At 32.9% G+C, this 24,697-nt stretch overlaps 5 protein-coding genes across 6 annotated transcripts; all 5 read right to left on the bottom strand.

The window, feature by feature from the left end:
• Positions 1 to 882: 882 nt before the first annotated feature.
• LOC8262417 (protein SRG1) lies at positions 883 to 3,155 on the bottom strand. Its single transcript, XM_002516851.4, has 4 exons — positions 2,741 to 3,155; positions 2,416 to 2,663; positions 2,012 to 2,342; positions 883 to 1,910 (listed from the first exon to the last, which is right to left on the bottom strand). Exons 1-4 carry the CDS (start codon positions 2,999 to 3,001, stop codon positions 1,662 to 1,664), a joined length of 1,089 nt encoding a protein of 362 aa, XP_002516897.2. The 5' UTR covers positions 3,002 to 3,155; the 3' UTR covers positions 883 to 1,661.
• A 257-nt stretch (positions 3,156 to 3,412) lies between these two features.
• LOC8262418 (pentatricopeptide repeat-containing protein At4g15720) lies at positions 3,413 to 6,033 on the bottom strand. The gene has a single exon (XM_025156952.2). The coding sequence runs from the start codon at positions 5,373 to 5,375 to the stop codon at positions 3,558 to 3,560; it is 1,818 nt and encodes a 605-aa protein (XP_025012720.2). The 5' UTR covers positions 5,376 to 6,033; the 3' UTR covers positions 3,413 to 3,557.
• A 3,064-nt stretch (positions 6,034 to 9,097) lies between these two features.
• LOC8262419 (cullin-1) lies at positions 9,098 to 15,171 on the bottom strand. 2 transcript variants are annotated; one of them, XM_002516853.4, is made up of 20 exons: positions 14,977 to 15,171; positions 14,302 to 14,481; positions 14,104 to 14,203; positions 13,643 to 13,828; positions 13,421 to 13,468; positions 13,132 to 13,335; positions 12,967 to 13,044; positions 12,723 to 12,812; positions 12,545 to 12,625; positions 12,401 to 12,463; positions 11,692 to 11,727; positions 11,530 to 11,616; positions 11,300 to 11,449; positions 11,153 to 11,208; positions 10,931 to 11,051; positions 10,656 to 10,817; positions 10,432 to 10,575; positions 10,082 to 10,300; positions 9,825 to 9,992; positions 9,098 to 9,728 (listed from the first exon to the last, which is right to left on the bottom strand). In XM_002516853.4, the coding sequence occupies exons 2-20, from the start codon at positions 14,439 to 14,441 to the stop codon at positions 9,627 to 9,629; spliced, it is 2,235 nt and encodes a 744-aa protein (XP_002516899.1). In that variant the 5' UTR covers positions 14,442 to 14,481; positions 14,977 to 15,171; the 3' UTR covers positions 9,098 to 9,626. The 2 variants fall into 2 exon arrangements, with proteins under 2 accessions (XP_002516899.1, XP_015573363.1); XM_015717877.3 differs by lacking the exon at positions 14,977 to 15,171 and adding an exon at positions 14,604 to 14,753.
• Positions 15,172 to 17,250: 2,079 nt separating this feature from the next.
• Positions 17,251 to 19,287, bottom strand: LOC8262420 (cullin-1). The gene is made up of 7 exons (XM_002516854.4): positions 18,870 to 19,287; positions 18,527 to 18,626; positions 18,230 to 18,415; positions 18,066 to 18,113; positions 17,784 to 17,987; positions 17,612 to 17,689; positions 17,251 to 17,482 (listed from the first exon to the last, which is right to left on the bottom strand). The coding sequence occupies exons 1-7, from the start codon at positions 19,115 to 19,117 to the stop codon at positions 17,396 to 17,398; spliced, it is 951 nt and encodes a 316-aa protein (XP_002516900.2). The 5' UTR covers positions 19,118 to 19,287; the 3' UTR covers positions 17,251 to 17,395.
• A 3,608-nt stretch (positions 19,288 to 22,895) lies between these two features.
• Positions 22,896 to 23,754, bottom strand: LOC8262421 (nuclear transcription factor Y subunit B-1). The gene has a single exon (XM_002516855.4). It carries the CDS (start codon positions 23,742 to 23,744, stop codon positions 23,196 to 23,198), a length of 549 nt encoding a protein of 182 aa, XP_002516901.3. The 5' UTR covers positions 23,745 to 23,754; the 3' UTR covers positions 22,896 to 23,195.
• Positions 23,755 to 24,697: the final 943 nt, after the last annotated feature.

Raw genomic sequence — 24,697 nt, 5'->3', positions numbered from 1 at the left:
GGATACAATTTTGTCAATAGGCTTGATCAGAAGAGATTTCCTGTTTCTATTTTCACAGAGATCTTTCTTCTTATACTGAAAGGGTTCAGAAAAAATGTCTCAGTTCTTTCAGAATGTAGTTAAAATATCAGGATTATGTTAATAAGAGTATGTGTGTATTCTTTTCTTTCAGTTGATGCTGTGTCATGAAGATTGAGAGCTCGTTCGTTCTCCAATTTTCAAGAATAGTTTTATGAAATATATAACAAAGGCTGGGTGATTCTTTTTCCCATGGGGTGGGGGATTGATGGAAGTGGAGGAAGCAATCATTCCATCTTCCTCTATGTCACTTGACACTTTCTAATATGGGCAAGAAAATTTATTTTTTATTATTTTGTTTGTTTTGGAGCACTAGGTTGATACATTTGCTAGACCTAGTTTTATTCTTTTTGATTTAGTTCAACAAAAGGCATAAGTTTCTTTTGCAAAAGCCTTTCTTTTTCTTTTTGTTTATTTTATGGTGAATAATTAATTTCTTTAAACTTTCCACTAAGCTGATTGTATCATCATTTTCAGCCTATTTCATATTGTAATATGATCAGGGTAAATACATTTTCTCCCACAAGTTGATTGCATCATCATTTTGCTACTTATTCTTGTTGATTTACTCATAAAAGGTCTTTTTTATATGTATATAAAAATCTCTGAAATGGAGTGAATGATTTAGGAATACTCCACTTAAGTGAATACATACATCATCACTTCACTACTTAGGTTTCTGAATTCAATGGACAAGAAAACATTATTTTACTTATGTTGTGAAACATGTGGTGGTGGGTTTCTTTTCTGCTACATAACACAGACATACTTAAAAAAAAACTATTTTCTAAGAAGAGAAAGAAAGAAAAAGAAACTACTGCTTGTATGTTTATGATGTGATCATTTGGCAAAAACAAGTTGATCTTGTATCTCCTGTTTACCTGACATCTTATGTCATGCATGCTAGAGCTCTTCTTTGTGCTCCTCTGCTTATTGTTAGCACCTAAATGTCCTTTCAGCTTTGAATCATCAAAAACCCATCACAACAAGTTGCTTGCCTAGTGCTTCCCTTCACTCCAATTATATCAACAACTTAGAATGTGTGGGGCTCTCCTCTCTCTGACCAGTGACCACTAAGAAAAAGAATTCTCTCTTTTCCCCTGAAGAATGGAAGACCGATGATTTTGTCCGTTTCCTTGGTTTGATTCTTTCAGAATTATGGGGGTGGTGGTGCTTTAGGTACCTACATGATTGTTAGCTTCTTTCCCCGTTAGGAATCTTGATTACCAAAAAGAAACAGTTAAAAGTAGCATCTTCTACTGTTCTGATATTGTTTTCCCATATACTTGTTTTTTCAACAGAATCAAACACAACTGGACAAGAAATGCTCATAAACACAAAGACCCCACAAGCTTCCACTAATTAGTATGGGCTAATACAAGTTTATGAGTTAAAACACATGAATATTGAATAGTGCAGTCCATCATGGGTTGATATATACAAGAGCCGACTATGGCCTCATATTCTAATATAGAATAATACATTAGGAACTGAAACACTAACAACAGTATAAAAAAATTCTAATCACTATTTTAGTACCCCAGGATTGGGGGACTAAGTGGGACCTCTTTTAAGAAGATTCCTTAGCTTTTAATCTTTGCGAATTCCAGGGTTTTCTTGCCTTGCAGCTTGTTAGTTACATAGTGTTTATTGTACTCTCCATGAGTGTACCTCCTATACTTGCATGGGTTGTTTTCATCCACCAGTTCTGGCATTGGTCCAAGCTCAATATCGTAGCTTGGAGCATAGAAAGTGACAATAGAGAGACGGTCTTTTTCCTTATGAGTCACAGCCCTATGCTCCACGCTTTTGTATTTCCCATTTGTTAGGACCTGCATGTGTATATAATCAAAAAAGATCACTCAGATCATAACCACATAAACATCAATTCTCAAAACAGTTCAAATGAAAATGAAAAATTCAAGATTCTTACTTCTAAAGTGTCGCCAATATTGATTACTAATGCATTTGGAACAGGCTGAACAGGCACCCACTTGTTGTCCTTAAGGATTTGGAGTCCAACTGAGCTACTACCCTTTCCTTGCTGCAACACAGTTAAGGCACTGCCATCTGAATGTGGACTTAGGCCTAAGACAAGATCAGGTCTTGAACACGGTGGGTAGTAATTCATTCTTATGGCTTGCACAGCTACCCCAAACATCTCTTCGAAAATGTCTGCTTTCAAGCCAAGTGTCATGGCTATGTACTTCAATAGATTCTGACACAACTTTCTCACTTCTCTTGAATACTCCTCTACAGTTTCACTGCAGAAGTAGCATGTTAAATTAGTTACCCTTGAAAAATCTCCAGTATACTCTCGATATATGCTACACTTACCTGAATTTTGGTGGCTTTAGTGGCCACAGTTTTGGGTTCCTTATAAAGTGTGGCTCAATCCCAAGAGCAAACATATTGCACCAATCCAGCTTTTGGTCCTCAGAGAAAACAAAGGCCTGTCCATACCCTTGAACAGTTCCTGGTGCCATTGGATACTTTTGCTTCTCCTCTAAAGGTAGCATGAAAAAATCACTGGCCACCTCTTCTATTTTCTCAAGCAAACTCAGATCAATTCCATGGTTAATCACCTAAATGGGACAACATAATATGTTAGCTTGCCAAATTCATATCAATTAAGTAGTGTACCAGTACCTGTTTGCTTTACCTGAAAAAAACCCCATTGTTCACAGGCTCTTGCAAGCTGCAAAATTTCACTTCCGCAGTACTCATCTCGGTTGTCTTTTATAAGCCTTGAAAAATCAATGATAGGAAAATCATCAGGAGAAGATGGAGCTGTGTTTAGTATTGGCCTCTCTGTCATGTCTCTAACAAATCTTGCAGGAATTGTTGTTGGCTTAGCCTTTCTTAGTTCTTGAACATCATCAATTTGGCCAACCTTGATGGGAAAACTTGGAACAGGAGCCATGCTAATAGAATTTTCAGAGATACCAAATAATCAAGTTGAAAACTAAAAAGCGGTACTACTTGGTAGTTTCAAAGGTCACACGACCTGTATTTATAGGAGGAGAAAGCATACAACTTGCATAATTCTTAATGCATAATTCTTAATGCCGGGGCCCTATTACATGCACCTTTTTAGAATTCTACTCTGACAAGTATTCGAAACCTAACATCATTGAAGTGCTCAGATGTCAGCAGATTCAAGAAGCTATGGCATATTTCTGATAAAAGAAATTTAAGTGAATAATGCATTAAAAAAATCATAAAAATTGATTAAAATAAATAACAACTTATTATATTTCTCAATGTAAAACAAGACTTTTACGCCCAAAAAGAGAGATTGATAATACAAGTTATGATGGGTTACTGATCATCAGGAAAAGAGAAACACTAAGGTATTGGTTCGGTATACAGTGAGTATGATTACTATGATGTCTCTGTCAATTTTCTTAAAATATATTAATTCATGTTAGTCTAAAAAAAATCAATTTTATTATATGCATCACTCACTGTCGGAAGTATTACCAAAAGTCCCTGCAAGAGCAAGATCCATTATCAAAATGATGAAATCTATTAATATCTCTTACAACAAAATCTCTCTCTACAATCCCACTAATCAGTTTGAAAGCCTCATGACAGTCCTTGCACATTCTCAAATTCTTCATTACTCTAACGGTGATTCCTTTAGGTATGCTAAGCAACGCAAAGGCCAGGGCTAACCTCTCACTATGCAGACTCACAATTTCCTCCTTGGCCTCTTGTTCCACATCGACAAACACTAATCCCATGCTTCCCCCTACATAACCCCTCTCCTTCATTCTCCTCTCCAACTCCTTCAGAAAATTCAAGACTTCATTCCCTCTTTCACATGATAGATTGCCAGCGTAGAACACATAAGTTGAATCCTTAATCTCAACCCAGCTGCACCCGGGTTCCTTGTAAACTCCTACTCTCTTCATTTGAGACCGAAGATAATAAGCATTCTCCCACTCCCCGGCCAATGCGTAAGTGTTTGACAATGTGACATATGTGCCTGCTACTTGTTGATTAGATTCAATCAACCACTTACTGGCTTCAACAGCTACATCTACTCGTCCCTGAAGCCTACTAGCTGACAGAAGCGTGCCCCACAAGAGAGCTCCTTCACTCGGATTCACCCTAATAGATTTTGCTAACTGGTAAGCCTCATCTAGACGGCCACTACGACTGAGCATGTCAACAACACATGTATAATGCTTTACATCAGGCATTATTCCATGTTTCCCATACATGGAGTTCAGGTGTTGTAGTCCTTCATTGACAAGTCCTGAATGGCTGCATGCATGCAAAACCCCAACGAAAGTCACATCATTTGGCTTTATTCTTCTACGAACCATATCTTCAAAGAGCTGAAGAGAGACTTTTCCAAGTCCATACTTTGCAGCACCCGCAATCATTGATGTATATGGAATGATGGAAGGATTGGGAATTTGCCTAAAAACCTTATCCGAGTAACTAAAACACCCACATTTGGCATACATGTCGACAAGTGCACTTGCAACCACATCATTTACCTCATAACCACTGCGAATTACTGCACCATGTGCAACTTTCCCTGAGACCAACTTCCCCAAGCTTGCACAAGCATTGATCACACTAGCCAACATAAAATGGTTACTTCTTTCTTGCACCAAAGAATTGAATTGTCTAAAAACTTCAAGTGCTTCATTTCCTCTTGCATTCTGTGCATACGCTGCAATCATTGAAGTCCATGAAACAACATTCTTATAATCCATCAAATCAAAGACCCGCTTAGCTCCATCGACATCATTGCATTTCCCATACATATCAACCAATGAAGAGGACACCACAAGATTGCCTTGAAACCCAAAAATCTCAACATGGGTATGGACCTTCTTGCCAGTTTCAAGATCAGCAAGCATGGAGCACGCATTAATCACTGTTGCGAAAGTGAAATCATTGGCCACCACTGAACTCTCAGGCATTCTTCCATATAACCAAAGTGCAAATTTGGGTCGACCCATGTCAACATAGCCAGCCATGAGCGAAGTAAATGATACCACGTTTGGTTCAGGCATTTCATCGAATAGTTGATGCGCATACCTGATCTTTTGAAGTCTTTTATAGCAATTGATGAGATGATTGGTAATGAAAGTGTTGCTTAAGAGCCCAGATTTCAATGAATAGCTGTGCTTTAAGGTTGCAGAATTAAAATCTTTGCAATTTCGGATATCTTCGATAAAAATGGCTTTTGAATGATAACTTGGCCGTTTATTTTGGCGGGAAAGGTGTGAGGTAATCAAGCGAATAAGGTATTTTCTGTTCAACACCTGATTCATTTGGCTAAACGCACCCAAACATACTTCCCAAGAAATAATATCTTAGAAAGTCGACTTGGTGATGGAACTGGTAATGGAGCATTTGAAATTAAACCAAAATGTCTGAATGAATCGCTGGCAAACCTTATCCGAACGAAAGTCACCCGTAAACCTTAAAGTGGGGATGGGATGTGTAGTCTTGTCCTCTGTAATCCTTTTTTCTTTCGAACAAAAAGGAAACAAGTGTGCAGAATGATGCCTGCATTCTCTTATATATGATTAATGCTTATTTTCTTTAACTGTCTTAGTTAAAAAAAGTTAATAATAATATAAAAAGAAATAAAGAGCAACTCCTCCTTTTTGGATATACTTGTAAGGGCGCAGCAGAGTAATTATTTTCAATTAATAGCTTTGCAATTCTACTTGCCTCTGACTTGCTCTAAATTTCAAGTTTATGAAATTATTGAATCATCAGCGTCTTCAATCCAACAATTTTTCTAAAGAAAGAGTTAACATTGTTTTTGAGCTCGCTTGGAAATTCGAATACCTGTCTCGGGCCTCATTCTTTCTGTCATAGGAGAGCAAAGCCAAAACTTAGCTCAAATCTTGAAAGTTAACCATATAAAAAAGCTTCAGCATATATAAATGTGTATATGCATATATCTGCTTGTTGGGTTTTTATTTTTCAAATGATTGTTCCTGAATCATGATCGTTAGTGTAAATTTCAGTGAATAGGTGAGGACCCAGCAGCTAAGGACACGATGGAATGTATATGGCTATCTGTTAGGTGAGGGGGTACTGTACAGTAGCTAGTTAGTACTTGCTGTAAATAAAGGTTCATACAGACAATTATTCTACTCCTGTGCTGCTGTGGTCTCAATCATATATGCCCTCTCTTTCCACTCACCCTCACTAAAATCTGTCTTTCTTTTTGGTTTCATCTCTCTCTCTCTCTCTCTCTAGAATGCCCTTAATTGAGGATGATATTACTTCTTGAGAAGCACTACTGGACCACTGCCTACAATTCTTCAGCTACCAACAACCTATGTTACCATACTTTATCAATGTGGTCACCATAACCAATATTACTATCCTTCCATAGTAATTTTTCATGGAGAAATAATTAAGAAAGCGTGACACTCAGTAATGTCTTATTTAAAAAGTCTATATTCACCATAAACACAATAGGTGCATATGATTCACTACTTGTGTAAAATAACCACAGGAGGCACCGACAGAGTATAACTTTTGGTACAAAATGAATTAGCATGAGGAAGTCAGCTGTATATATATAAAAAGAAAGTGTGGAAATATGGTACCAAGAATCTAGAAAAGATGGTGAACAAAGATTTTATTCTTAAACATGAAAAGAAAAAACTGGAAAAAGAAAAAAAGACAAAAGCAAAGAGAAGGATAAAATAAGGAACAGAGCACTTACATAAAAGCCTTGAGAAATTAGCACATTATGAGTGTAGATAATAGATAATAATTCTAATCCTATTCTTCTACGTCTCTCCCTCAGGTTTACTGCTGACTGCATTGGTTCTCACTGTTTCAGCCATCTTCAGATGGTCAGAATTCCTTTTTCTGTTCAACCATGCCACTTTGCTAACACATTTCAAGTAAAAGTTATCTGCTAACAGATTGTTTTTCTGGGGTTATGGTTTGTCCCTTTTTCTTTTTCCTCTCAGCAACCATATTGGCTTTGTTTGATCACTTTACTAAAGTGTGTTCAAGACAAGACTATGCTTTATTAAAATGAAAAGTTTTATATATTTATCTATCTTTAAAATGTTGGCATTTAATGTTTAAAAGAATTAATCCATGAAAAAGTTCAATAATCATGAAAATTAGATATTAAAATGGTCGCAGTGAAAGTCCAAAAGTAAATGACAAAAAGCACGAAGTAAGAAGGGGCCGCAAATGCATTAAACAATTGCATCAAAGTATTTGTAGGAGTGGAAATGTGAAATAGATATGCATATCCGACATCGATATTATGGATATATATTTTTTACCTACATTTAGGACTTTGTGTTTATATTTTAATATTTAATAATTAATATATATTTTATTTATAATTAATAAATATATTTATATATTTTTTAGAAAAGATGGTTAATAGGCCGTGAATTACACAATATGAAGTAGTTAGTTTTTTTTACATCGGCTATAAAATCGAAAACTCAACTAGTGAGGAAGAGAGTCACTCCTAAAAGCAAACAGTTTTGTCATTTGAACTAATCCTTAAATATAATAAATATATATTAATCATCGCCTTAAATATAATAAATATATGTTAATCATTTATTGATTTAGTGTATAAATATAAAAAAATAATAATAAAAAAAAAAACATAAGCAACTCTAGTTGGTATGAGTAAAAAAAAGAAAAAAGAAAACTACAAATGTGAAGCTATCAAATCTCAAGTGCATGCGCATGGCCTTAGTCCTCAAAAAAGAAATAACTTCGTACAAAAGAGACTTAAAACTTATCTGATGCTATGCTTTTTCTTTTATGTCATTCTCAAAAGTCTTGCATTGATATTGATATTTTCTCAAAGGCATATGAAATTGGGTTTTAAAGCAATCAATTCAATTTACTTTTAAAATAAAGATAATTTATAATTACTTTGATAGACTTGTTTATATTATTGTAGTTAGAATATTAATATTTAGTGTATGTATATGGTAAATCATTATGTTTATAGAAATGAATTTTAGCAGCTGATGAGTATAAACATAATTATGCTATGAAATACTATTCTATTAGAGAATAATAACCTAAATACAGAGAGAGGGAGAGAAAAAGTTCATGTCTTTAGAGAAGAAAATTCAATTTTCTTGCTATGGCCAATGATAACCCCTTATCAGTTTTCTCTCTATTTGGCTTCACATTTATCAAGTGTCTGATTTTTTTCATAAAAATATAAGTTGTTTGAGAATTTAACTCATAATTCTCAAATTTTATAATTTCTAAGAATTTGAAATTTATTATTTTTAATAGACGAATTCTAAAATTCCATTGCTTTCTTTCATTTTAGGAATTAGAGCAATATTTATGAAGCCTAAGACTAAGAAGTTCTTATATATATATATATATATATATATGTCTATAAAAACTTATCTATTTCAATTTTAAATTCCAACTTTCAATTATCTAAATTGTCTAAAGAAGAATAAAATTTTAAGAATTTCTTGTAATTATTGTTCCATTAAAAGTGCTACTATGTCGAAAATAGCAAAAAAATTATTAGATTTGATATTTAAAAAAAAAAAACCTAAATTAAAATGGAGTGATTTTTCAATGTAAAATTTGATGTGATTTAGTTAAAAGCCGAATGACTTGTGAATTTTAGATTGCATTATGGGCAGAGAACTATACCAAAATGTAATCATATGTCAATTACAGTGCTGTAGAATTATAAAAAGGGGAGCATCACATACCAAGCAGAACGTTAAGCAAGTATGATATTATAAGAAGGTATCCATCCATTGGAGGAATCAACTCCCAGTAAGAGGTGTAACAATTACACATCCATTGAGAGGTCCTTTTTCCTCAACTTTAAACTTCCAAGTTCTCTTTGAACTGGACAACTTAAAATATCAGCAAAAAAGGCTTGTTGATTATCGTTTCTAATGGGTACTAGAGCAGCTCCATCCAAATCCAGGTAAATCCTTTAAAAGAAAGAGAGAAGAAAAAAGAAAACTAATAAAATTTGATAATTAACTTGCTCATCGAATTAAAGAAAAGGAATCCAGTGTTCCATTTGAAAAAGAATATACACAAAATGCAGGAACTATGATGTCCACATTCAAAACCAATCATTCTCTTGATAGTTTCTAAAACTGGCAATCAAAACATAATGCAAGTAAAATCAAATTACATCTTTCTCTTCTTCCAATGGGTGCAGCAAGGAAATAATTAACAAACAGGCACCAAGTGATGCAATGAACTTGCAGTAATAAAAAGACAAGATACAGAATGGTCCTATCGGTACTGGCATCGGACCTCATTATGGAATCAATTACAGTTCTCCGACATGGGTGCACAATCTACAGAAGTAGTTCATACCTGGGCTCTGAAGGCAAAATGTACAATCAGCCTCAGCCCCTGCTTCTATGAAATCACCGAAAGGGGCACTCAATTAATGCCATTTATATGTAATTTCTTGAGCTACTTCAACTGTGTGCAGTCTTTCTTTTGGTGCAAATTGCAGCATCTGTAGTCACCACTTCATTATTCATGGATAACCGACCGACCAGGCCATGTTAAGCCAAGTATCTGAACAAATTAGGATTATCTTTGTCCCTCTCCAGATAGTCTCTTGTAATCAGGTCTTCAATCCGTTTCTTAATTGCCTTGAAGTCAGGCTGGAAAATAACAATCAAATTTAAATAGCTGACCTAAGATAGAATAGGAAATGAAATATAGATCACCAGAGTGCAAGTGTCCTATTAAGTATAAACCTTGAACATGCGACCCAACTGCTCAACACATTCCAGAACCAGTTGCTGGTGGCCTAAAACTTTCCGGCTCTTCATGATGCGCACAATTGAGGCATCAATAGCATACCGCCTATCCTTGTCAACATCTTCAATTACTTTCTTCTTCTCATCCACAGGAGGAAGAGGAATCTACAAGTTGAAGGAAGTTAATACATTCTCACTCCCCTGATACAGAACAGGTGATTTTGAAATGAAATATGGTGAAAAGTTTCAGTTACCTTGATCCTCCTCATCTTGTCAGTGAACTTGGAGTTAAATTCAAAGTAATCAGTAGGAGATATAGATTTTGTATTTGGCTCTTTGTTTAGAATCTTATACTTTGCACATGACAAAGAATGAAGCAATCTAACAACGTCATCATCGGTCAAATTTAATTGAGTCATGATCTCCGAATAACTCAATCTATCAGAAGAATTGAAAAGCAACAATGCAGAAGCCTATTTAAAGAAATAAAATTATTCAATATTAGTCTCAATAATGAAGAATCAATATAGGTTCCATTCTTCTGTTATATAGTTAGAATGAATAAATTGACAAATATCAGAGATTAACTTCATAAACATTTTACCTGATAGGTTGTCACAATCAGCTCCATGGTTTTGGGTTCAAATTTCCCAATAAGGTTACAAGTGCCCAATGAGTAAATCCATGTAAGTTTTCTGTGCTTTGTTTTTGTTTGATAGAATTCCCTAAAAACTTCAACGCACTTAACCTAAAGCAGCAGTAAAGAAAAGTGTTAGCAGCTCTACCAACATACCAACATTCTGACTTAAACAAAATAAACAAGCATACCATCTCTGCTGGAAGATTCAAATCAAAGGACTTGTAACTTGGCCAGAACCCGGTAGTTAAAACAGTAACTGTCAAGTCAATCCCCGGATTTGCATTCGGATTATTGCTTAGATACTCTTCAAAACTGGTTTGGTTTTCCCGTGCTAATGTCAAATCCGTTACCTAGAAGAGAAAATCAATTATGAGAAAGGTTTATTAAAATATTAATCAGAAAACAGAGATAAGACACCCCATGTAAACTTTTGATCAGTACAGGACTAGAAAAGGCAACTGACCATCCCCTCCATCTTTGAGGTGAACTGGCCACCACATTGCTGCTTCAGCTTGGTCAAAATGCTTCTCTCATGGTCATCATTAGCACTCTTATCGAATAGAAGACGCCGTGCAAGCTTTTTTCTGCCAGTAACCAAGAAAGCAACGATATTATATCTCAATTGAAAATTTTCCACAAGAAATCCAATTAAAACATCTATTCATTTAAAAATGATAAAACTTACCTATAAAATTCCGCGAACAAGTCCTTGTCACTAATATAAGCAAGCAGCTTTACCACCTGTGGATATCAACAGAGAATTAAACCATTAAACAAAAAATTGAAATAACAAAACTGTATATTCAATCTCTATGATGAAAGCATACTACACCTTCTCAAGTGTTTCCTCAATGGCTTCATCACTTAGTTTCTCACTCCCGCCTTTCTTAAGAATATTATCACAAAAGGTGGCTAATAGTTCTGCACTAGAACTTCCAGCAACTCCCTTATTGCAGAAGACTTCAAAAGCTTCTTTCAGCGCCTAGACAAGTAGACTGAAAAGTCAAAATCTATACGCTATGAATGAATAGATCAAACATGATATTATAAATGATGGTCTACCTTGTGGAAAAGGGTGTGATTCTGGAAACAATCATTCACATATGCCAAGTATTTGTCATGCAGCTCAATAACCTTCCTTACAAAAACCTGAATACTAACAGATTAAGTACCCAACCATTTCAATAACATATTTCATCCTAATGTATAAAGTGATAGTCTTACCTGTTCTTGTAAACCAACAACATCCCTTTTCTCTGCCTATAAAGAAAAAAGAAAACAGAAAGAACTCGAACATTAGAATCACATGAAGAGAAGGACCCTATGGAGCAACATAATTCCCATGAACAGTTAGATTGGTAATGAAAAAATGAGAGTATACAACCATTTTGAAGAAGTAAATATTGCAAAGTACACATCTAAGCTTACCAAATAAAATAGAAATATAAACTTAAAAGAAAAATCAGAAAATTACATATTGAAATGTCCATTAGTTTTTAAATGAATCCAACAACTAACTCATAACCAGCTTACACATGAGGTGTTTCAGATAAACAGACACTAAAGTCTAACATTGGAAGTAATAGTAAGCTGAAAAAGGGGGAAAACAATGACTGAGTATCATATTGTAAAACACTATTGTTACACTTATCATAGAATTAATTATTAGAGATCCTAATGATTTAACAATCATCAGTCCATAACTACAAGATCTTAGTACAGAAAACTCCATAAGAATATCAACCAGAAAAGAACACATGGAATAGAAAGCTTTTTATTGTATTTTTATTTTGTCATGCAATCATGAGGGAGTAGCGGTCGGAGGATGGGGAGGTGGGGGGAGAGGATTCCTACAGTGACAATGAAGAGAAAACAGAATCTCCTAGGAGCTCTCATGTTATATGGTAAAAATAAGAATAATAGAGATACATGCCTTCTTATTGCTTGCTGCATCTTCAGCTAGTTTGACCAAAGCTGTACCTTCGGCAGTAACGTGCTGGTCAAGGAGGGTCGGTTAGAATTAACTGATGGATCCAAGAACTCATGACCAAATAAAGAGTATATGAAAGCTACGGACCTGCTTAAATATGCTGGAAACAGGATCTAAGCCTCGAGGAATTTTAGAAAAGAGCCTGAACATTCGTGATAAATCTTCCACCTAAAACAGAATTTAGAAAAAAATAACGATAATGGCCTAATTTGCAAGTAAACCAAGCAGAAAAGTCATCAAAAAGTATATAATAGCTCATTCATACCTTGTCATCCCTAAGCAGCGCATGGCACCCAGAGTGCTCTTTTTCAAGCAGTTGGTTTGCAAATACAGACAACAGCTCGTATTGAACTTTCTAGAAAATACAAAACAGAGAGACTGACTAAGAAATTGAAATTTATTTAACTAAGGATGTGCGCTGGTCTTCTTATGTATTCAGTGTCTAGGGAAAAGATAAGTAAGAATTATGCAATATTACACATGAGTAAATCAAAACAAAAACCACTAACCTCAAGCAACTTTGGCTCACTACTTGAGTGTAAGTAATGTGAAACCCTATCTTTCTCTCGTTTTAAACACTCCTCAGCCTAGGATCACCCACAAAGTGTATCAGAATTAACATGAGCAAACAATTCTATTTTATCCATAAAAAGAAATATCCAACTTAAACTTACTTTTAACATATAATCTGGACAAGAATCTTCTAATATCCAGTTTGATGCCTTACGGGAATAATAAGAACCTGTATCTTTAAGCATGGCCACTTCAAAGTCATTCTCATAGTAATCCATTTGCCCCATCCCAATCTCAACAAAAATATCCAAAACATTCTTTAGTAAAGCTCGGTCAATCTGCTCTCCTTCACGCTCTTGGTCAATCTGAAGCCAAAGAATTCTTTTATCTAAGCTTATCCAATAACAAAATAACAGACCATACATTCAAGAAAAAGCAATGTGACAATACCAGAGATATTACAGCATCCCTCACTTTAGCATTTAATTCCTGGTAGACCTGAAATTAAAAGATGTACACCATAATTTACAATATGATTTATGGTAAAGCATATACTGGAAAGTAGATGAAAAAAAGAAAACATGTATGATTATGGTTCAACAAGCATGAGAAGAAAGAATATCCTGCAAAATGAAACAATATGAAAAGAAAACATGAACACTGGTTACATACCAGATCACGGAAGCAAGTGAGTCCAACTTCATTCAGGGGTGGAAGTGACCTCCGAGCAATAAAGTAACGGTCGAGGTAGTGGAAGAAACGAGAAAGCCACCTTACCATAACTTTATGGTTTGCCCACCTTTTCACAAGCTCTCTCAACATAAACTCATCATGCTTCTCTCTTAAAGATGGCAATACCTGAAAAGAAAAAATCATATTAAAAAATAACGAAAAGAATCTAACAACTAAAGCAAATGAGAGCTTCAAATGATACAAATGAACCTTAAAAGAGAAACCATAATTCATCTATAATTATGGATCTACATGCATGCCTAAGAAATTCTAAAAGCAATAAACAATAATAAAATCCTAAATAAATATCGTGCATCTTAAATAATATACAATACAATAAAATGACTTTGATCATGCATATTGTAGAGAAAAGTAAGAAACTCAATTTAAATAACCCTCACCGTTGAAGTAATGTATTCTTCGAAAGACTCACGGTACTTGTCATACAGTTGTTGGGAGTAGTCATGAGGTGGTTTCTGAGTACACATGTTGTAAATGGTTCTATAAAAAAAAATTAAGGGAAAAACAATGATAAAACCAGTAGTACGAGCAATCATATGAAAACATAGACCGATCAAAATATACAAAAAAATGGATACGTATAGAGCATCATGTAGTCCTCAGAGCTGAACTGTGGCTCAGGCAATCCTTCTAGGATGTTCTTCAGCTTAGTTATCCCCTTTTGCATAAATTCCCATCCTTGCTCTAGGTCAATTGTCTTCCGCTCATTCATCGTCATCTTGCCAAACCCCTAATTCTCACACCCTCAATATCAAAACCTGCAAAAACATTTCCAAGTCCTTATTAACCATCCATTAGCCCAGTGAAGTTCACATTATTATACAAATCAGAACTACTTCATTGACAAAGAGAATTTATTTACACATAACTGGAAACTTACAACTACTAGCTCAAACTCAACAGGTAATTTCATCAACAAATTGACATCAAGTCCTAAATCAAATGGCACTATTCTTGACCTACAGCGGAAATAGCTTAAATCCAGAAGCCCTAATTCTTCACATGATAGAGAGAAAAACAATTAGATAAAACATTGAACACTAGAAGACATCAATTCCTTCGGTTTTACATGATTCTTTTTATATATTTTTAGCAGCTAAACAAAGAAATTGCTCTAATCGGAGCTACAAAACAGATGCTAATACAAAAACAAAACTATCATATAGAGAAAAGAAGCAATCTGATCCAGAAACGATCAAGTGATAGAAATCGAGCTAATTGCAATTGTAAAATCGTGTAGCAATAAAAATTACCTTTTATATATCTATGTATCTAACTATGTAGAGACAGAGAGAGAGAGAGAGAGAGAGAGAGAGAGAGAGAGAGAGGGGGAGAGAAGGAGAGCGATTTGAAGAAGAGAAGAAGAGCTGGTGAAAAGTGTGGATGCAAATGGAGGAGGTCCGACAAAGCATTGATGACTGTTGAGAAACAAGATGTGCTTTCTTTCGGGTCTCGGATCCTCTATTATTAATTTTCTTTATAAATTTATTTTTTAATTTTATTTTATTTATATATTTCTAATATAAATCAAGATAAGTTTCAAGCAACCTCCATTTTGTTTCATAGACTCGTTAGAAAATGTATTTTTAGTTGTTCGGTTATATATAAAACAGCTCATAAAAACTCCTACTTACTTTTGAGTCTGATGTCCAGAAAATATTCTTTTATATATAAAATTTGAATATAAATTTTTATTAAAATTTAATATTTTAGATTTATAGTAAATATGTAAAAATCACATAAATCTATATATTAATATATATTATTTTTTTAAATCTAAATTTTTTGACATATATATTTAATTTTTAATATGTAGAATTTTTATTTTGACATGTGTATTATCTTAGATATATAAAATTTAAATTTATGTGTTAATTTTATAATTTTTATTAATTTATTGATTAATAAATTACATTTCTAATTAAAAACTAACTTTAATTCTTAAAAGCATATTTATTATATTTTAATACTATATTAATTAATAAATAATTTTTTAATAAAATAATAAGACTAAACATATTCTAAAAATAGTATATTAATTATATTTTAATATTATATTAATTAATAAATTAATTTTTTAATTAAATAATAATTTTAATTTTAAAAATTATATCTTAATATTATTTTTAGAATAAATTAATTTTTAATTATAAAATAAATTTAATCTTAAAAATAGTAATTTCAATTATATTATTAAATTATATAAAACTAAAATTAATTAATAAATATTTTTAAAATAATTTTTATATTATTACACTATAGATATTTAAAAATAATTATTTTATTATTATTTTTTAAAATATTATAAATTATTATTAAATATTTAATATTTAATTAAAATAATAATAACGATTTAACCAATAACTAGTTAATTAAATTTCTCATCAATAACTGTCACCTTGGATAATAGTTAATGCCACCAAAACAACTGATGCAATTAACATATCGATTAAAATATATAAGTTTATAAAAGTATAAAAATAATATTCAAAAAAATAATTTAAAAAATTTTTTTAATGAAAAAATATATTTTACTATCCAGTTTTGTGTGGAAAACATTAATCAAAAAATAAAAAAGAATGGTCTATAAAACAAATGGAGCTGTAATTAATCATATTTGTGTTTTGATATTAAATTTTTTTTTACATAAATAGCCTTTTTCTAAATAAATAAATAAAAATAGAAAATCAATCAAATCAGCTTTTAAGGGCGGAATCCTGTGCTGAATGACTTGAATGGAGAAATAATAGTTGGGGTAGTTTAATAGTAATTTTACGAAATTATGAAAATTAAGCTCTTTAAGAATCTAAATTTGGACATATTCCAAATATCACAATCTAACAATTGATTGGACCACCGCATAATACATGGATTCCTCTGCTGATTTCTCAAGAGTCAATTCCCTACAGTTCTCTATTTTCTAACCAATTGGCAATTTGATTTTCTTTCCTGAAATTTGATTACATGGCAAATTTCCACTTCCCAATCTCAATCATTTGCAAACTGACTAAGAAAGTAAGGATAAGAGAAATTTCAAAATTAAAATATGAGTTGGCAATTCTTACAATATATATATATATATATTAAATTATTAAATAAATTTGGCCCCCATATTATATAATATGTGTTATTTACTTATTAGATATAATCTAAGAGATTAAGGTTCAAATCCCAAAAGAATACATATAGCAATTTCATCCATAAGCAAAATGATATAAAGTGCAGAAGTGGTTAAAAGTGATTGAATTTTTGGATGTCATGGTCAGATTGTAAATTTGCGTAATTCATTAAGTGAGGTTGTGCTACAGGTGAAAACAAGTTTAGGCTCAATGCTCAAGAGTCAAAAATGTCAGTATACTCTGTGTTTTAGCAACTGTAAATTATTGTTTAGGCCATACCCCTGCACTTTTCTGTTCCCAGAACTTGCTAAGAAATAAAAAGAAAGCAATCCTGTATACAATGCTTTCCTTAATCAATCAGTGGTCAGTGCATCTAAAGAACTCCTTGAGAATTAGAGAACTGACAAGGGAAGAAACTGTATATAATTTATATAAGGAACTCATTGCTATAACATAAGATCAAGTCTCTGCTTACACAAGAAAGAGCATAACAAGACATTATTAACTTTGAGCATGATACACAAGAACAATTTTCAAGTCATCTTACACTGTTTCACAGGCTCACTACAACAACATGATCAAGTTGCTTCATTTCTTCGAGTTCACTGGCATGTACATTGAGCAATTCGTGTTCAACTACCTGTTTCCAAGAATTAGACATAAATCAACTGTAAATAGATTGAAACCCTGGGATCCTGCACACCACTTGAAAGAAGCATATGCAACTACAGATGGTTATAGGATGGACAAATGTTTTGAAATAGCTAACCTGCAGCAACTTCTTCTGGGTTGTGGCTTGCAGGTAGAAGGAAACCTTTTCCTTCTCATGCTTCAAGCACTGCTCAGCCTAGACTCCCACAAGAAACAACAGTAAAAGGTATTCAATCTCTTCCTTAATTTAGCACAAGTACACAGGAAATGAATGAAAACAGTATTCATACCATAAGCAAGTAATCATTGTATGACTTAAATTGAATCCAGTTAGAGGCTTTTTCCGAATAAAATGTAGCAGTGTCCTGAAGCAGAGCTGCTTCAAAGTCCTGGTCGTAATATTTATTTGAATCTATTCCCATCTCTACATAGATGGATACAATATTGTTCACCAAGGCATGATCAACTTCTTCTCCTTCACGTTCCCCGTTTATCTAAAGATTATCAAAAACTCCACAAATCAGGCTTTTAGACTTGGATGTCAATGTGCTTCTGTAAATGTAACCACATACCATTGATATAACAGCATCTCTTATTTGGCTATTCATCTCACCATATACCTGAAACTCAAAAATTTGCATATCAGAACAAGTATTAAAGAGGACTTCATTTGTATCTACATGTAACAAGTACAATCCATTGTGTTTCAGCTCCAAACCCATAAACAAACACTTACCGAGTTATGGAAAGCTGTGAAGCTGGTTTCTTGGAGCGAAGGAAGTTTCTTAGTGGGAATAAAGTATCTATCAAGAAAATGGAAGAATCTCGAAAGCCATCGAGTCATAATCTTATAATCTGCCCATCTATTCACTAATTCTTGCAACAAATCTTGATCTCTCTTCTCTCTTAAAGAAGGCAACACCTGTTGCATAATAAGAGATGATAAAACCAAACCCATTAAATTAATTTCACAAATCTATGAACTCTGTCCTGTAAGCAAGTAATGTTTGTAAATCTCAGAAACGTATCCAACCTTAGAAGTGATATGATCTTCAAATATCTCCTTGTATTTGTAATATAACTCCTTAGAATAATCACCCAATGGGTTTGCGACGCTGAGGTTATAAATTACTCTACCTCAAGGCGAGTTAAAGAGACAGACAGACATACATACAGTACAGGTCCATGCGAAATCAAACAGCAAAACTGTAATTGAATTCAAACCAGAGGTACCCATCAAGCAAAACATACTAATTTTTCCAATCATGATCATATTCAATAAAAAATATGAAAAATTTGCTAATCCAAATTTATTACCAGAAAAGAATGAAACGAAAGGTAATTTATTATCTAAAGAGAAAGATTGAAAAGGATACGTGTAGTAAAGCATGTAATCTTCAGATGACAGACATGAACTACAAGATGGAGTACAAGTTCCTTCAACAATTGAATTGACTTTATCAACTGCATCTTGTATCACTTTCAATCCTGCTTCAAACTCCTTAAACCTCTTGGTATCTCTAGCACTGGCAGCCATGCTTAATGGTAATGAATTTGAGTAAGAGATTGCTATTAAAAAAGGCACAAAATATACGCACATGTAGTAGAATTTGAGAAGTTTCATGGCGTTTGATATGGATGACTTTGAAAATCTCGATCTTTCATCCCTGGAAGTTAGACTTTATAGCTAGGTTGACTGTTCTGTGCGATAAATCTTTCTTCGCAAGTTCTACTTTCAAATGGATCGTTCTTACAACTTTGGCAGAAGGTACTCACAGCAGGAAAAAAAAAACCGCAAAAAGGCAATTAAACACCTTTTTTTTTTCTTTTAAATAGTATGATTAAGTTTAGGGATAGTTTGAATCGTGAAAAAAAATAATAGAAATGAAAATTTTACCGATCAAATATATTATAAAATACAATTCTTTTTTTTTTTCTATTTTTTCTATTTCATTCTCATTTTCAATCAATAATCAAATTGATAACAGACTGTTATAAACTAATTCATCTCTTCTGAAAAAGACGAGTTTAACCAGAGCTTGTATTATATTATAACGAAAATCTAAGAAATTTAATCGTGGATGTACTCTAATAAGAGAGTTCGACCCGACCTAGAACCCATCCAACAATCGAAAGAACAAGTCTTATTACAACTAAACCGATCTACATCTACGAAATTATATTTCTAGTAGGACAAGAAGACGATGAGTGTTTATATAAGAAATGAAGACACCACATTACAGGTACATGCTATTTTATACCTTTATATATTTTAGCCACCCTCTTACAAATTATTGATTTTGTTATTGAAGTAAATGGCTGGACAATTCCATCTAGTGTTTTTTAACCATCCTTATAGGTATTTTGAAAATTAAAATCAGCTTTCGAAGATTTTTGTTGATAGTTCGCTCTTGTTGACTGAGTTATCGCAAATAAATCTTTATCATTAATATTTGAATTATTGAATTTTAGCAAATATAATATTCAATGATAAAATAATACTTGAAATTTATGACATATGCTAAATCTAGATTTAAACATAATAACTTTAAAAAAAAAACCAAAAGAATAAGATTTAAAATAAAAAATATTTTTTTATTTAATCAAACTAATTTTAGATATTAAATTAAATAGAAAAAATAATATATCAAACACAAAAAATACGGTGGAAACAAGAAAACAAGTGGGAGAAATGGAGGGCCGGTCACAGTAAGAGATTTCACCACCGCGGCGTAATCATCAACCGATAATCGTCCAATTCCATGTGGGTTTGTTTCTTAAATAGGATTGTGATTGATGGGCATTGTGAAGTAGAGGTTGAAGATCTTCTTTTTCTTTTTCTTTTTCTCCTTTTTATTTTCTTTGATTTAATACGATGTCGTTGTCATCTAACCACTACATAATTATTGTCGACTGCCGCGAGACAAGTCAAGATGGAGAATTTTCTCTTTAATTTCTTCTACGAAACATGTTGTAATAATAGGCCACCGATCTAAATAATGAAATCAATTTATTGCCTTGTTACAATTGGTGGGTCGTGTCTACTGTTTAATGTTATTTTTCTACTCAAACTTTGGTTGCATTCAGCAATACCAATAATCATCCCATATCAACTCTCTACTTCATAAAGATCTTATATTAAGATCATCTTTACTAATAATCATCACATTCTTTTTTGGAATTCTCCATTTGAATACCCATTATTATAGATCTTTATTACTAATAATTCTTCTTTAAGTTGCTTCTACTCTTTTTTTTATCTTCACAAGTTTGTTGATGGAGGGTACCTTCTCTTCTCTTATTATTAATTTGCCTTGATTGCATGTACACATGCAACTATGGATGCATATTCAAAAGAAAGTTTGAAAATGTTAAAGTTTATGGATTCAATTGAAAAGATCTATTTAATTAAATCTTAAGAAATTAATTATATCTAAATCAAATTCTAATATATTTTTGTTTCATTGTTTAACTAAGCTAAATCCATAGGTCTTGTTATCATAATTCAACACATTAAATATTTTAAAACACGAAATATTTAAAATTTATTTGCAAATAAAATAATTTATTTATTTTAGTGAATTTAAACTGAATACTCTACAATTGTATGTTAAAAGGTCATGTGATTGATGAAATATGGAAAAGACAAGTGAACAAGAAAAAGGACGTGAAATCGACATATATTCATGTCAGATGGAATTATACAGCTTCAGGAGGAAGCTTACTTTTCCATTGATGTTCAATCAGCAGTTAGAAAACATCAGCATATATATGGATTTGGTTCACTTTCTTGGCCTTGCACTTTGCTGCCTGCCTATGGAAGTGCAAGATCAAGCATACATAGTATTCGACAGAGAAAGGAACGTTCTGTGAAATCTAATACATGAACACGCCCAGTAATTTCATGATCTAGAGACCACAAAGAAATATCTAATCAAGTATAGTGGGAGACGAAATGAGAAGCCTAATTATGAACAGTAAAAGATATTATACGAACTTAATTTCATCCTACATATATATATATATATATATATATATATATATATATATATATATAGCATTTCAGTTATGTTTCATAGATTGAGAAATAAAAAGTATTATAAAACAAAAAAAGAAAGCTTACTATTCAATGGAAATCCTATCCCAAACACTAATCCAGGACGTTAATTATTTTACTCCGAGAAACATCATCCAACCAGTGTATGTTATTTTACCCTTGAAAACTATAATCCAAATATCTGCCCTAAAAAGAAAAAACCATCATCCAAACAGTGTGTATAAAGTGATCTACCCTTTCGGTGTTTGATGGCGAAGTACCATCATCCAAACAGTGCAAGTGGTCTACCCTTTGGTTGGTTCTTTTTTTCTTTTTTTTCAAGGCAAAGTACCGTGGGATTTATATTGGCATTTATGGAGAAAAGAGCTAGACTTCGGGACTTTCTGCAACAAAAATCATATTTTCTTTCTTAGAGAGAAGGTTACTTTACTCTGTACGGTGTTGAAGTATAATTGGCTGAACTCTTTTCAAGGCTAATCTTTTTGTCTCCCATGCTGTCTGTCTCATTTCTTGATCCGTCTATGCAACTCATATCATTTGATGGGAGACATTACGTATTAACCTTTACAAACCCTAATCTAAAAAAGCTTTAAATCTTGATTTATAAGAAAATGTAAAACAAAGAAACCCTAATACTGGTTCTTTCTCTCCTCTTGTTTTCTTGAAATCCAATGGAGAGAAAATCATGTACTTATTAGAGCTAGGAAGATGACCCGATTCATTTGATAAAGTAAATGACGACGTGCCCGAGATTTGAATTGTCTTTCTTCCCTATAAATTTGTTTTTTGGACAAAAAGATAAAACCTAAAATAAATTAATAGTGGTCCCCTACATTCCCAAATCCATGGTTAAGGAAACCCTAATCCTAGACAGGGACTTTAACGTTTTTGGTCAAACATCTACTTGTATATGGATGCTAAATGGATGTGAAACCTTACTTAAAATAACCCATTAACTAAACCCTAGAAGTACAAATGTTTTGGTGTTGAACTGTTGATTGAGAGATTAATTGTCCCCAGACAGTGGAAACATAGATGAAATCGAAGTCAGTAAACTGCAGTACAGTTAAGGTAAATTCAGTCAAGTAAAGGACACTTTGAATTTCTTGGAGGAACTTGTTCATGAGATTAGTAAGGTTTCCTTGACATGTAGTATCATATGAACAAAAAATAAACAAATTCTTGGATAAATTCAAAGATCTGAAGGGATAATCAAACTGACCTTGTTTGTTCTATATATTCTAGCTGCAGCTGAAGTGGTTTTTTCCCGATCACCAAATCAAGCAAAAGTGCAAGAATCAAGATGCGATCTTTGAGCAAAATTCCACCAATTCTATTACTGATCAGTAGTGAAATCGATTTGCATCAAAATTAATCAAAGGAATGAACTTCTGATCTACACTTTATTTGGGCATAAAAAGCTGCAAGCTAGTTGCATAGAATCTTGAACTCGTTGAAATTGATATGAATCTCATCACAAAATAAAACCACCCAAAGAAAAAAGAAAAAGAAAAAGAAAAGAAACCCCATAAGCTTAGAAAATCCAGTATAATCATCATTGTCAAAGCTAGAAACCAAAATCTACGCCTAATCTCTTGTCAAAACCTCAATTAAAATTGCCTTGAAGTGGAACTAATTCCTTTGGTTATTTACTTCTATACGAAGATGGTTCCTCTCTTTCCTCAGTATTACTATTCCTTGCCTTATCTTGATTAGCTCTATCTCCTTCTAATTCTCTATATCTCTGCAAATACCTTCTTAAGGGTCCTGCATAATCATCAAAACCTAAAGCTCCCATAGCCCAGCAAACATCATCTCCATTCACAGTCTTTCGCCTTTCCTTTCTACACTTCTCCGAAGCTTCACTCGTAACAAAGCTAATGAACTCCGACACGCATTCTTGCATTGTTTCTTTCGCTTCTTTGGAGATCTTCGCATTCGGCGGCAAAATTTGCTTCATGATCCGGCCTACGTTGGCTATTGGCAACAACCTATCTTGCCCCTTCGTGCCACCTTCTTCATTTGAACCACTAGCTCCAACGTTATCGTCCATTTCTTGTTGCAGGAAGAAGTTAGTCTTCCCTTTCCTGCCTAACCTTGTTTGATGGAGGTCAAAATCCATTATAAAATAAAATTCTATACCAAGTATGGAGACTCGTATATATATGTACATATATATATATATGATGCACATATCACATGATAGTCATAATTTGTTGTCGTATTGTTCAATAGATAATGTATATATAAACCCACCAGCTTAATTTATTGGATTTATGGCTGAATTTCATTTTCTGTACAAGGAAGTTCATGTGGACCAAGTCCGCTTATTATTGACAACAATAAGTCTAGTCATACTTTTCAAGAATATCAACACTAATCTTGCTATGAGAAAGCTTTAGTCTGGGATTATATATATAATTTTATAAGTCTTTAAAGCTTCATGATGCGATCCATCCATATAAGAAGCCTTTTCCACATCATTTTACTGTTTTACTCTTTAATGTTCACCAATAAGCTTAAGCTTGAGCGTCTTTTTAAGTTTAAAGTTGAGGATTATTTTATATGCATCATGCCTTTGGAGTGGATTCAAACCCAACTCTACCTTAAGAAAGTTTATTTAAATATATATATACCATTAGATGACGTATGTTTTCCTCCATATTGCATCATCCTATACGACAGCAATGAGCTTAAAAATATGTTTATGGCAAGCAGATGATAGGGCATATTAATTTATCAGCAAACAACCAGTTCCAAGTTTGCAATTGCAGTTCCATACATGGTTTCTGTAGATTTTACTTCTACTACAACATCATATATATTAGTTTGAATTCTCAAAGGGTCATTTAAAATCTGAAAATATCTACAGCCATTTATTCTTTTTTTTTTTTTTTAAGAATATTGAATTTCCACTAACAATAGTATTTTTTGAAAAATTCTTGTTAGACTTGGTATATATTTCCACTCATACACCAAACCGATAGATGACTGATACACATTCATTAGTTTTAAATGATGAAATATGTGTTAGTCATTCATTTCTAAAATGTAAAATACTCATACATACATATGTGATACTCTCCTATTAGTTATAGTGTATATACCAAACTTAGGTAAGAATCTCCCATATTTTTTCAGATTGAA

This window comes from Ricinus communis, chromosome 9 (assembly GCF_019578655.1).
Source record: "Ricinus communis isolate WT05 ecotype wild-type chromosome 9, ASM1957865v1, whole genome shotgun sequence".
NCBI classification, from domain to species: Eukaryota; Viridiplantae; Streptophyta; class Magnoliopsida; order Malpighiales; family Euphorbiaceae; genus Ricinus; species Ricinus communis.
This window is presented reverse-complemented; position numbering and strand designations above follow the sequence as displayed.

Bases quoted from the DNA above. Each gene is read 5' to 3' on its own strand.
- LOC8262417 (XM_002516851.4), bottom strand. From the start codon at position 3,001: ATGGCTCCTGTTCCAAGTTTTCCCATCAAGGTTGGCCAAATTGATGAT. The intron at 2,664-2,740 runs GTAAAGCAAACA...TGTCCCATTTAG, and splicing joins AACAATGGGGTTTTTTTCAG to GTGATTAACCATGGAATTGA. The intron at 2,343-2,415 runs GTAAGTGTAGCA...CTACTTCTGCAG, and splicing joins CTAAAGCCACCAAAATTCAG to TGAAACTGTAGAGGAGTATT.
- LOC8262418 (XM_025156952.2), bottom strand. From the start codon at position 5,375: ATGAATCAGGTGTTGAACAGAAAATACCTTATTCGCTTGATTACCTCA.
- LOC8262419 (XM_002516853.4), bottom strand. From the start codon at position 14,441: ATGACGATGAATGAGCGGAAGACAATTGACCTAGAGCAAGGATGGGAA. The intron at 12,813-12,966 runs GTTAGTGGTTTT...TGTATTTTCTAG, and splicing joins GTGAGCCAAAGTTGCTTGAG to AAAGTTCAATACGAGCTGTT. The intron at 10,301-10,431 runs GTAAAATGTTTA...TTCTTTAAATAG, and splicing joins TGATTGTGACAACCTATCAG to GCTTCTGCATTGTTGCTTTT.
- LOC8262420 (XM_002516854.4), bottom strand. From the start codon at position 19,117: ATGAAACTTCTCAAATTCTACTACATGTGCGTATATTTTGTGCCTTTT. The intron at 17,988-18,065 runs GTATGTGGTTAC...GATAATCTTTAG, and splicing joins GAGATGCTGTTATATCAATG to ATAAACGGGGAACGTGAAGG. The intron at 17,690-17,783 runs GTATGAATACTG...GTGGGAGTCTAG, and splicing joins ACAATGATTACTTGCTTATG to GCTGAGCAGTGCTTGAAGCA.
- LOC8262421 (XM_002516855.4), bottom strand. From the start codon at position 23,744: ATGTGCATCATATATATATATATGTACATATATATACGAGTCTCCATA.